The 13,421-nt window shown below is 34.9% G+C and overlaps 1 protein-coding gene across 1 annotated transcript in view; it reads right to left on the bottom strand.

The window, feature by feature from the left end:
- SYCP2 (synaptonemal complex protein 2) overlaps positions 1–13,421 on the bottom strand; it is a 70,767-nt gene that overhangs the window by 21,145 nt on the left and 36,201 nt on the right. The window contains exons 16-23 of the mRNA XM_024750225.1: positions 12,648–12,722; positions 12,062–12,208; positions 9,097–9,196; positions 8,084–8,241; positions 6,230–6,293; positions 5,841–5,898; positions 5,197–5,330; positions 4,611–5,047 (exon numbers count right to left, since the gene is read on the bottom strand). Coding sequence (XP_024605993.1) covers positions 4,611–5,047; positions 5,197–5,330; positions 5,841–5,898; positions 6,230–6,293; positions 8,084–8,241; positions 9,097–9,196; positions 12,062–12,208; positions 12,648–12,722 — 1,173 coding nt within the window. The remainder of the gene's footprint in view (positions 1–4,610; positions 5,048–5,196; positions 5,331–5,840; positions 5,899–6,229; positions 6,294–8,083; positions 8,242–9,096; positions 9,197–12,061; positions 12,209–12,647; positions 12,723–13,421) is intronic.

Here is a 13,421-nt window from a genome sequence, read left to right as displayed (position 1 = left end):
GAGCATTTGATGAAATCCAATACCCATTCACAATAACAATTCTCAGAAAACTAGGAATGGAGAAGAATATCCTCACCTCGATAAAGAACATCTAAAAAAAAACTACAGCTAACATTATAAATTAATGGAGAGAAACTAGATACTCCCACTAATATCAGAAACGAGGAAAGGATGTCTGCTCTCACCACTCCTATTCAACATCATTCTAGAAGTCTTACTAATGCCGTAAGACAAGAAAAGGAAATACACTACATACATATTGGGAAGGAAGAAATAAAACTGTCTTTGTTTACAGATGACATCACCGTCTATGTAGAAAACCTCAAAAAAATCAACAAAAATATCCTTGGAGCTAAAGAACAATTATAGCACAATTGAAGGATACAAGGTTTATATACAAAAGTCAGTCACTTTCTTATAAACCAGTAATGAACAACTGGAATGTGAAATTACATTCCACTTATATTAGCACCCCCCAAAATGAGATATTTAGGTATAAATCTAACAAAACATGTACAAGATCTATATGAGGAAACATGACTGATGAAAAATCAAAGACTATCTAAAAAAATGGAGAACAGATATATGTATATGTAAAACTGAATCACTTTTCTATACACCTGAAACTAACACACTGTTAATCAACTATACTCCAATATAAAATAAAAATTTTTTAAATAAATAAATGAAGATATTCCATGTTTGTGTATTTTAAGAAGCTCAATATTGTCAAGATGTCAGTTCTTTCCAACTTGATCTATAAATTCAATGTAATCTCAATCAAAGTCCCAGCAAGATATTTTGTGGTTATCGACAAAATGATTCTAAAATTTACAAGGAGAAGCAAAAGACCCTGAGTAGCCAACACAGTATCAGCAGAGAAGAACAAAGTCTGAGGACTGACCCTACTTTAAGACTTACTAAAAAGACATTGAATACAGTATAGTGTGGTATTGGTGAAGAGAGCCCAGAAAGAGGCCCACATAAATACAATTAGCTGATCTTTGACAAAGGAACAAAAGGCAGTACAGTGGAGGAAAGTTAGTCTTTTCAACAAATGGTGCTGGAACATCACCATGCCAAAAAAAAGGATCTAGACACAGACTTTATACCCTTCATGAAAATTAACTCAAAATGGATAATAGACCTGAATGTAAAGTGCAAGCTATAAAACTCCTAGAAGACAACATAGGAGAAATAGGAGAAAATCTAGGTGACCTTGGGTTTGGAATACCTTTTTAGGTACTACACCAAAAGCACAATCCATGAGAGAAAAAACTGATAAGTAGGACTTCATTAAAATTAAATATGTCTGCTCTGCAAAAAGCACTGTTTAGAGAATGAAAAGACAGACCACAGATTGGGAGAAAATATTTGTAAAATACATACCTAATAAAGAACTTGTATCTAAAGTACACAAAGAACTGTTAAAACTCACCAATTAGGAAGCAACCCAATTAAAATTGGGCAAAAGATCTGAAGAGACAACTCACCAAAGAAGATATACAGATGGTAAATAAAAATATGAAAAGATGCTCAACATCATGTCATTAGGGAACTGCAAATTAAAACAACGAGATACCACCAAGCACCTGTAAGAATGGCTAAAATCCAAAACATTGACAATATCGAATACTGGCAAGGATGTAGATCAACAGGAACTCTCTTACTCATTGCTGATGAAATGCAAAAATGGTACAGCCATTTTTTCCACTTTTGGAAGACAGGCAGTTTCTTACAAAGCTAAACATACTCTTACCATATGACCCAGCAATCATGCTCCTCGGTATTTTCCCAACTGAGTTGAAAGTTTATGTCCACACAAAACCTGCACACGAATGTTTATAGAAGCATTATTCGTAATTGTCAAAACACGGAAGCAACCAAGATGTCCTTCAACAGGTAAATGGATAAACAAATCTTGGTATGTCCATACAATGGATTCAGCATTTAAAAAAAAAAGCTATCAAACCATAAAAACACACGGAGGAACATTCAATGAATATTGCTAAGTGAAAGAAACTAATCTGAAAAGATGACATACTATATGATTCCAACTCTGTGGCATTCTGGAAAAGGCAAAATTATGGAGACAGTAAAAAGATCAGTGATTGCCTGGAGTTTGGCAGGGGAGGGAGGAAACAAGGGAGGGGTGGAGCACAGGGGAATTTTGGGGCAGTGAAACTATTATGCATGATACTCTAAGGGTCAATATCTGTTGTTATACATCTGTCAAAAAAACATGGAATACACAACACAAAGAGTGAACTATAATGTAAACTATGGACTTGAGTTAATAATGTTTCAGTACTGGCTCATCATTTGTAACAAATCTACTGGCGTAAGATGTTAATGATAGGGGAAACTGGGGTGGAGTGAAGGGGTATATGGGAACTCTTTGTATAGCTGTATACCTGAAACTGCTCTAAAAAATTCTATTAATTTTTTAATGGAAAGACTACGAAGTAGGGATATTATCTGCATAATTTTAGATTATCTGGTTAAAAGAAAACTTGAACAACACTCTTATTAAAGATATGAGTTCTCTTGCTTTTAGTTTTATTTTTTTTCTGAGCATCATGCATATGGGTTTTTAAAATTATGGTAAAATATAAACACAACATGAGGTAAAATTTATTATTTTACCCATTTTTAAGTTCATATGTTTTTATATATAATAGATAATAAGTTATTACTTACTATCCCTTCTTGAGATTACCAGAAGACAGGGTATACCTGCCTTGATAAAAATGTAGCAAAAACAAACCTCCCCTAAAACAGTGTATGATAATATAATATTATTAAGAACTCTGACATAATTAGAGCCAATGTGGGAAATCTGTACCACTGAACTACAGAGGTTCTATTTCTCTGGGTTTATCCAGTGAATAGAAAGACATGATCAGACAGATGACTACCTTAGAGGAGAGTCACCCATGAATGAGAGTGGCAGGAAATGCTGCACAGTAATAAAGAGAGTGACGCTATGAAAGAGCAAAGAGAACTTCTGAAAACGGGAAGTTGATTTAAAAAAAAAAAAAAGCACAGCTTAGAAAAGATCAAGTTTCTGTGCTCCCAGGAAAAAAATGACTAGATCAGAAAAATTCTGTGGAATGATTCTAAATTCCAAAGAAAACAGTTTAAAATTAAAATTGAAGGACAGATCAGCATTCAGACAAAAAGAAACTCACTTCCACTGGGTCTGAAGGAACTAAATAGCAGCTAAGACTAGAAAGAAGAGAGAATAGCGTACTGAGAATCAAGAAGAAAGTGACCCAAAAGGATCTGGTTAAAAAGGAAAGTAGCCAAATGAGGCAGAAGAAGGGAATTGCAGGTTAAAAACAAAATAAAGAGTAGCCTGGTCAAGACAAATGAAATAATATCTAATTATATACAACAACTGCAAAATTGGCTATTAAATATTTCACTTGCACACTAAGATGCTCCAATATATGAACATTTTACACTGACTCTAGAAATTTGGCCACCCAGATATTAGTAACACTCTGGAAGATAAATGAAGGCCTGTACAACCTGGATCTTTTAAGGCATAGTGCAAAAGCGATTGCATTACTGGCAGTGGAAATGTATTCTGATTAGAAAATTTTCTTAATCTGAATCTTGGTAGCAATGACCAAAGAAGAGGTTTATAACTTTAACTGCTACAAAAAGTAAACTTTCAGTCTCAAAGTATGGTGCAAACTAGCTAAAACTCTCCTGGAGATGTTCTACAGATGATTAATTTGAAGAAGTGGAGTCTGCAATGAGGACAAGCAACATTTACAATAGAAGATAAGTCTCCTCCACCCCACTTACATACTTTCTTGAAAAACCTCGTCAAACTTTAAGGCAATAATCCAAGAAATGTTTCAGATGCTACTACGTGCAAAGCTGTGCTAGGCCATGCAGGAAAACAAACGTTGAATAAAACATAGTCTTTACACTCTAATAGGTTAAAACGGGGGGAAAGACCACACAAAATAACCATTTATTAAAAAAGAAAGGTAAGCACCATAAGAGAGGCACAGGCAGTTCTATATGCACGTTCAGAAGAATCTGAGGGACAGAGTGGGAGAGACCCAATAAGAGGACACAAGGAACTGCAGGGTTCATTCATGCTATACCTATTTACATGCCAGCTATGTGCCAGCAGGCACATGGGTTCTATCAGGGCTGGGACTAGGGAGAGGTCAGAAAGGGGTTCAGGAGGCATGCACTCTCAGAGTCTAAGCCTGAATTAAAGAACATGGTATTACTAGTGGTTACCAGTGGGGAGAGGGAAGAGGAAAGGGGCAAGATAGGGGTATGGGATTAAGAGATGCAAACTACTAAATATAAAATAGATAAGCAACAATGGTAAATCGCACAGCATAGAGAAATACAGCCATTATTTTGTAATAACTTTAAATGGAGGATAATCTATAAAAATATTGAATCACTGTTATATACCTGAAACTAATGTAATATTGTAAATCAACGATACTTCAATTAAAAAAAGGACAGGGTATTACAAACACTAAATTTGTAGCAATTAATCAAGCTTCTTTCACTTTATGTTATTAAGTAGGCATATTATGGGTGTGCAGAAATAAAAGATATTGAAAGCTCACCATTTTTTTTTGTTTCAAATCCCAGGAATTAAATTCAGATGTCAATCTTTCCCCTGATTTTCTATGACTTTCTGCATTTTTTCTAGGAGAAGGGCTTTTATCACAGATAGCAGTATTCACATCTTTTGACAGTACGTATTTCTTCCTACAGATCACAGATTCTTCAACTTTCTTATTTAGGAGAACTGATTTTAAAGTAGTTTCAGATTCAATATGCCAATCACTCTGCTTTGTGTTTTCAGTATTTTTCTCCTCCAAATGTTTAGAATGATTTAGTTGTTGTTTGTTTCTTTTGCAAACTTCTACTTCTGCTTTATGTATTTTGTTATGCTGCATTATTTCTTTCCCATACTGCACCTTTCCCATTTCCTGAGAATTATCATCTGATATTGAAGAGGATGATTTTTGTTTAGTAAGTTTTTTGTTGGTAACAATATCTAATGGGAAAATGAGAAATTAATCCTTATTAAATTTATAAACTGATCATATACAAAATTTGTTAAAACCAAAATATTTGTTAAGACATTTCAAGAAATGAGTATTTCCTTGAACAACTATTTTATATACAGAGAAAACTGTGTTTCACCTTGAGTAAATGTGTCTCCTGATGAAGTACTTGCTCTTTTGTTATTACACAGATTAATATTTGTTACAGGTGGCCAACATGCCCATTTGGAGTGCATTTTATTTCCACAGATGTTGTCTAAAACACCAGGTAACCTGCAAAATAAATTCATTTGCTTATCACAAAACATTAGCCTATGATTGATATAAGGCCTTGATTCTTTTTATTTAGTCAATGTTTATTGACAGAAATTTAACAGTCAAATATGAAAAGTCCTGATGAAAGTTAAAATTTACTATATAATTGATCAAGATTAAAGAATATTATTTTAAAAGTTCCTAAATTGCTACTATTTTGATATCTACCTAAATAAATATCTTACACGTCTTCATGTGTATCTAAACTTGGTTAATTTTCTTCACATTCATACTTTATTGTTTTAAAATCTCATTCATTTTAAGTCAATTTGAAAAGAGTTATGTTGGTTGAAGAAACATATAGGCTATTCCCCATTGTGCGATCATAATAATACTTGAAAGATGATAAATTCTATAACCAATACTACACTCTAAGAATATAAAGACCTTGTCCTTTAAATTTGTTACACTCATCTAAAAGTAACATTATTATAGGCTAAATGATGTGATGGGTTTTCTCATACTTACACAGGTTTATCTATTTTTCCCACTGCCTGTGAATCAGGAACAATTTCCTGCAGTTCATCTAAATAAAACAAAAATTATGGTATTTTCATTTTTTCGTGCAGTTGGCAGGGTAAAATGAAAGCTAGAATTTGATCAAAGTTCACATATTGGGATGGAAAGATTGATTGATCTCATCTTCCCCCTCCCAGAACCAAACTTCTTGGGAACCAAGGCTGTATTATATTTTCTTGTAACCTCTAAGTTCTTTGCATAAAGCTGAATGTACTCATTATAAATCTTTTTTTCAAATAAATGAAAGGGAAGTATAGAGAGGAGTGTGTGTGTGTGTGTGTGTGTGTGTGTGTGTGTGTGTATAAAGGATGACTAAAATTAAACCAAAGATTACTTACTAAAATTTTGGTTTGGGAATTCAATGTCCTTATTTTCTGTCTTTTCTCTATCAGTTTCGATATGCTATAAACGGGAGAAATTTTAATACAAATTTGAATTAAGGCATTATATGAAAACAACTTTTAAAAGTCAGAGTATTAAAGTTTAAAACTTTTTTGCCTTACTATTAAAAGTTGGATAGTATTCCTATTTATTTCATACGATTATGCCCATTCTAGAATATTGCCTATCCTAAAACACAAGAAAGTAACTTTCATTGCAGATAAGGAGGCAGAAGATCCTACAAATTTTCTGATCTCAGCCACAGCTAGAAAAATAATTCAATTTTCCTCTCTGAGAATTTCTAGCACCTCCATGGCGTATCTTCTCTTGCTATTGATCTCATAGCCTGCATCTATTCTGTCTTTTCACTAACATACATATGAACCGGAAATTATGAAGTATTAACTTATTTTATAAAGTTTTGGCCACTGCACAAGTAACTTCTTGACTGTAGCAAGCTTCCCTCTTTCCACAGCCACAGATACATATCTTCCTGGACCAAATAAAAATTTGCCATCACTATCAGAAAAATATACCCTCTAACTAAGATATTTTGCCTCATCCTGGCTGTCTTCCCTACTGGAAGAGGAGCAGTATGAAAATGTACAGATGTGTTTTTTGTTGTCACAATGACAGAAGGGCTCTCCTGACAATAAGTAAGCACAGGCCTAGGACACTTCTCATTCTACAACATTCAGAACCACACGGCACAGCTGAACAATACTGCCCCTATTAAGAAACACTTAGCTAGACAATTTGAACCATTACTTTGACTATTTTTTCCTAATATCTTCAACTCTTGCACCCTTTATCTTTCAGCCTCATAACCATTAAAAATTTTTTTTACATCCACCATCTTTCTTATTTTTACTGTAACACCAAAGCTGCTAAGCTTTATTTGAGGAAATTATACTTACTTCTAAACTAATGCCATGATAAGCTTCATAGTCTTAAATTTGAACTGGGCCCTCAACACTGCCTAACACTTGTACTTATTCTTCCCCCTCTCCATTCTCTCTCAGTAGTTATTCCAAACCTCTGTGTGTCTCTGAGCCCTCTACTTCAAGGCTCTGTCCCCAAGAGAAGCTCACCACGCTCACACTTCAGAGAAAACAAAAGCTTTCAGGTGTTCCTCCTCATCTACAAACTTATCTGTATCTCTGATTACCTATTTCTCCAAGACACAACTTTCTCTCATCCATTCCCTGCTCTGTCCCCCCTTCAACTTCCTGGAAAGAATGCCCTCCTCGATGTCCATGTGACTAATAACCTTTATTGACCCTTCAAAAATCAACTCTTCTCCATCTCCTAAAAGAGCATCTCCTGATCTTCAGCTTCCCCTCCAGCTCTGGGATTAGGCACCTGCCCCTCTACTAGGTTTCTACTGCATCCTGTATGTACATCTGAGAACACATACAATATTATAATCATCTTATTAGTTTGTCTAATTCCCATGCTAGACTTTGAGATACTAAAAGATTCCACTTGTGTCTTATATTTCTAAACCAGAACCTTCCCCATAGCAGACCTAATCTGTATAATAAGCTAAAGAATGATGGCAAGTCCATTTCTCCTAGTGAAGGCATAAATCAGTTACACTGAATGAATATTTCTAAATTCTACTGTTAGCACAGTAAATGATTGATAAGAACTTACTTTCAAGGACAATAAATGATATCTAAAAAATTTAAAAAGCAATACTGTAGGAAAAGTGAGACACTCACTGCTTGCAAAAGTAATTAGCTCAATTATGTATTTCTACAATAACTTGATAAAAATTTATTTTAAAATGCTTTCAAAAGTAAAGTTACTTTGTCTGTATTATCTCCTCTATTTCTTTCTTCAGATGGTCTAGATTTAAGTGATACAGCATTATCCACTTCATTTTCCAATGTTTTAGAAGCACCAGGTTTTTCTGTAGAACTCGTCATTTGCAGTGGTGGTTTAATTCTTCTTCTTCGTAGTATTGCTAAAAAGGAGGACAAAGCACTGCTATATTTGTAGGATTTTCTATGTTGTTCTCACTGAGACACTTTTTGCTGAGGAAGGTTAAAAAAGGGGATTCTAAGATGGGTCCCAGGTTTCTGATTTAGATGAGTAACTGGATATGGATGCCATAGTCCAAGGTAAGAAATGGAGAAAAACTGGCAGGGAGGGTGGAAAGATGAATTTATTTTGGACCTGTTAAGTTTGAGAAGTTTGTCAAATATTAGATAATTTCCCAGTAGGCAATCAGATTTTGGGAACAGAAGGTCACTATTAAATTGTCATAAAGATTAAATAATACTGTGTTTATAGCAACTAGTACACAGTATCAGATTATTTTAAAATTTTTATTTAGCTCTTAGTATGTACCAGCCACTGTCTAAATGTTTCACAACATTTCTTGTTTAATGAATAATTTTTATTTAATCCTTTAAACAGTTCAATTTGATGAGGTTAGACACTTTAGTCCCATTTCATAGGAAGGAAACTGGTTCTAAACTTAGCTACAAAGTACATACCCAGGAGTGGGGAAACAAGCCCAAGCAGGCTGATTAATTGAATGTTTTATCTACTATGTTATGCTGGCTCCCACTTAAAATTACAACAAATTATTAATGCTGGATATTAGTATTCTGAATAATGTTTATATGGATACCCATTAAACTTCTCAGACATTTGTAATTTTTTGACAGAAGACATTTGTGGTTCATATTTTATTAATTTTTATGTCCCCAAATTATCCTCTAGATAAATTAGGTCCAGAATACTCCTGAATTTAAAAAATGCCAGCTTAAAACAATAATACTTGTTAGGAATCTTCAAAGGCAATAAAACTTACATGTATTGAATAAAAATATTGGACTTCTCACAGTGTATCTATCTGAGCCAGGAACAATCATTGATGCTTCAGACATTTTTCTTTTGCTAGGAGTAATTATCTTAAACCATGAGAAAAAAAAAACCCACAGTAAATATACATTCTCTTTTGAAATTAAATATTCTGTAATTTTATTCACAACATTTCACCTTGACTACACACAAAAGACATATGGTATTTTATAAACAATATGATATCCAGAAATATCTGTAGTTTAGCCTGACTTGAAGGATTTTATCCTAATGTTTGGTATTGAATAGATAGCCAAACCAAGTAAAGGATGTTGTTTTAAAGAATATTTAAAGAATATCCAGACTTAGAATTATCGTACCTTTATATATTAGCTGAAAATATTGTATTGACACTCAGTTTATCTAGTTAACCATTGGCTCACAATTTCCTATTGTATTTCATATGGATAATGTTTGGAACACGTATTTATATAAACTTGTTTGTGAAAGTTTTCATAACATTAAGCCTTGTTCAAAACTTTCACACATTTAAAAAATTGTATTACTATTCTGTGAAGACTAAACTGCCTTTGGAGTAAAACGCAGCTATAGGAGTTCAGAGACTCAGTGGCACACAAGCTAGTCTTCCAAAAAAGATGTGCATTTTCTAACTTTAGCCTAGAATGACTGATAAGAGCAGAGGAGGGACTACAGGGGACAGGAGTTCCAGAGGATGCCGTACAAAGGAGTACACGATGACAAACCATAAAGAGGGAGAAGACAGCTGTTCTGAAAAAGGCACCTGCCTCTAAGACAGAGAAAAAAATATTGATGGAGTTTTGAGTAGGTATGTATATAGGGCAATGGAGGAAAGGTGGGGAAGGACAGGAGAAAAGTGAATTCTACGATTAACCAGAAAATAAGCTACTGAATCAGCAGATTCTTCTTAAAGAAATTACAATTCTAGTGGTGTATAATGAATGAGATCCAAAAGGTTACTTATTCATATAAATGCTTCAAACAGTCCTTATTGAAAACACAGTGGGTATTTAACAACAGTGCAATGTTTTTCAAACTTTAGTGTGGTTAAGATCTTTTCCAGAGTTTGTGTTATGATTCAATAGGTTTAAGGTGGGGGGGGAGCTCTAAGAATCTGCATTTTTAGTAAGTACTCAAGTTATGATTCTGATATAAAGACAAAAAAAGGCTTTTATAATCTAATCATCTGAGGGAACCACAGTTGACAAAAATGATACTTTTAATTTAATGAAGGACACAGACTACAGGGGAAAATAGTAACACAATGTATGGAAGAGCCTGTGAGAGTTATAGTTGCCTAAAGGTGAGAGATTAGTAAAAACAAATAATCGGGAAAAGCTCCATTAAGAAAGTAAAAATGAACAAAGATTTACAAATGTAAGTACACTTTAGATAAGTAGAGGTAAAAGCAGCATGAATGAAAGTACAGAGGCAAGAATGAGCATGCCATAAAAAAAGAGACAGTAAAGCAACTGACCATACTAAAGTGGAGGGTGTTTTGATAGAGTAGTATTAAATTACAGAGTGTCTTCAAACTAAGTCAAAACTTAGATTTAATGGGATAAACACAGAGATGACAAGGCTTTCTGAGCAGAAGAATGCTATGAGGATACTGGTATTAAGAAAAATCAGTGGTGTACGACACAGGGTAGCTCACAAAATGGAGCAATAGTGTCAAAGACACTATTAGAAGGTTACTGTATAACCTACGTATGCTAAAATGCGTAACGGTAAAGGGAATTAATAAGGAGGAAACGATGTGAGAGATACTATGAAAGAACAATCACTAGCACCTTGGTTCTAGGGATGGGGGGAGAAGAGTTTGGAATCAAGGATATCATCAGAAAAATGAATGGTAACATTACTGAAGTATGGAGGCAGATGCAAACTTGAGGCAAAAGATAAAGAGTTTGAGGTAGACTTTAGGAAAGGGCTTGAAGAGACACAACCAAGGGAAATATTAAAAGAGTAACTGGAGGGCTTCCCTGGTGGCGCAGTGGTTGAGAGTCCGCCTGCCGATGCATGGGACACGGGTTCGTGCCCCAGTCCAGGAAGATCCCACATGCTGCGGAGCGGCTGGGCCCGTGAGCCATGGCCGCTGAGCCTGCGCGTCCAGAGCCTGTGCTCCTCAACGGGAGAGGCCACAACAGTGAGAGGCCCGCGTACCACAAAAAAAAAGAAAAGTAACGTAGCTATAGAACTTTGAACAGAGAAGCCTGGTACATTTTAAGAGCTTAAATTATGCACAGGAAGGAAGCTCTCTAAGGGAGAAGGTATAGACATGTTCAGAAAGCTGGGTATCAAGCTTTTAGAGCAAATCTACATTTAGGAGACAGTGAGAGAAAGTATCTCTGATGTAGTAACAGAAGTAAAAAGAGAATTAAAATGCTAACATAGAAGACAAAGGAGAGGACATTAAGAAAGAGAGGGCTAAAAAAAAAAAAAAAAAAAAAAAGAAAGAGAGGGCTGTTAGCAGTGTCAAGTGTCACAGCAAGATGTGGAGAGGCGGCTGAGAAATGGTTCTATCACATGCAGCCTAGAGGAGATCCTCAATGGAGCAGGAGGAGGAGGAGAAAGAACCTAGTATTTTGCTTTCTTTCCTCATGCCAGTAAACAGAACATTACATTATAAATTCGTATTGGCCAGTGCAGAGACAGAACAGAAAGGATAAATGCAAAAAGTGGTAGTTACTTTCCTATATATCTCTAATTTGAAACTTACAAGTGTGTAGTATACCTTGTCCTAAATCCCTAAACCTTACATATAAACAGTCTGCTGAAACACTAACTCTTGTTTGCATTTGTAAAACGCAGGGGAAATACTCTGAAATATTACTGATGAACATATGAATTCTAGATGCTTTTTTCTATTATTATATATAGCAATGATTTGACCTATGCTATTTTATAAATGACTATTTTGATGCCATATATACCTTAGGCTGACTATTTTTTATGTCTCCTTGATTACTGTTTTTGATATATTTTGGAGGTTTAGCAAATTCCTCTTGGGGGTTAGCTTTTTCTTTCAAACTAACAAGTTCTTCTTCGACTGGTGAGATTTGACTTTCTGGGACTAGAATCTGTTGGAGAATAAGGAAAAAGTGTTTAAAACTGCAAACCATAGGAAGTTCTCAATCACTGGATGACTTCGTAAAGCGCTCATTCATCTCACACTCATAAAGGTCAATTCTTTTTGTCTTATATCTATGTACTGTTATAATTTTTAGTCCTTTTTCAAATGTTAATAGACATAATACAGGCTTTGGCATTAGTGGAAGAACATGTACTTCTGATTTTTATTTAAAGTTACCAAAACTGGTATTAATAACAATCTACCTTCTGTACTGAAATAAATGATTATTAATGTGTTTAAAAAGTATATACATCTTATTGGGGCATTATGTTGAGACAATTTATTTTTTAGATATTCATCCTCCAAGATGAACTTTATTACTGTGCTCTCATTATTTAGGGTTAAACTTAGCCCAGTGGTAAAAATCAAGTAAGTCAGACACATACCTGTGATCCACTTGCATCAAAAAGAATATGCACAGATGTTTTGGCAATGGAAATGCCTTGTTTTCTGGTAAATTCCTAAAGTAAAATTAATTCAAAGGGATGTCATTTTCTCCCAGTTCTTTCCATTTTAATACAATTATTTCCTATACCTGTTTCCTTCCAAAATTGCCAAATTATCTTAAATCATTATTATTTATACATATAAATACTCTTTTCAGAATAATTCAATGAGTCCCCACTAACCACGGTCTTAGCCTATTTTGGTAAGGGTTCCTCACAAGCATATTATCTGCTATTCTTCACCATAAATCTTTTGCACGCTATAGACTGAATGTTTCCCCCACAATTCATATGTTGAAACGTAGTCCCCAAGGATGGTATTAGGAGTGGAGGCCTTTGGGAGTTGCTACGGTCATGAGGGCAGAGTCCTTATGAATGGAATTAGTGCTCTTATAAAACAGACCCCAGAGAAATCCCTCACCCCTTCCACCATGTAAGGACACCGTGAAAAGATGGCCATCGATGAACCAGGAAACAGGCCCTCACCAGACACTGAGTCTGCTGGCGCCCTGATCTGACTCACAGCCTCCAGAACTATGAGAAAAAAATGTTTGTTGTTTAGGCCACCCAGTCTACGGTATTTTTGTTACAGTAGCCTGAACAAACTAAGACGTGGACCATCCAAGCTTGTCAACTGAACATCTCCCTAAACATAACATGAATTGCCACCTTGATTCCCAGTTAAACAATATCCGACTCATATCGTCTTCCACA

The sequence above is a fragment of the Neophocaena asiaeorientalis genome, unplaced genomic scaffold (assembly GCF_003031525.2).
Source record: "Neophocaena asiaeorientalis asiaeorientalis breed wild unplaced genomic scaffold, Neophocaena_asiaeorientalis_V1.1 scaffold606, whole genome shotgun sequence".
NCBI lineage: Eukaryota > Metazoa > Chordata > Mammalia > Artiodactyla > Phocoenidae > Neophocaena > Neophocaena asiaeorientalis.
The sequence above is the reverse complement of the archived record's forward strand: the minus strand, read 5'-3'. Positions and strand labels throughout refer to the sequence as shown.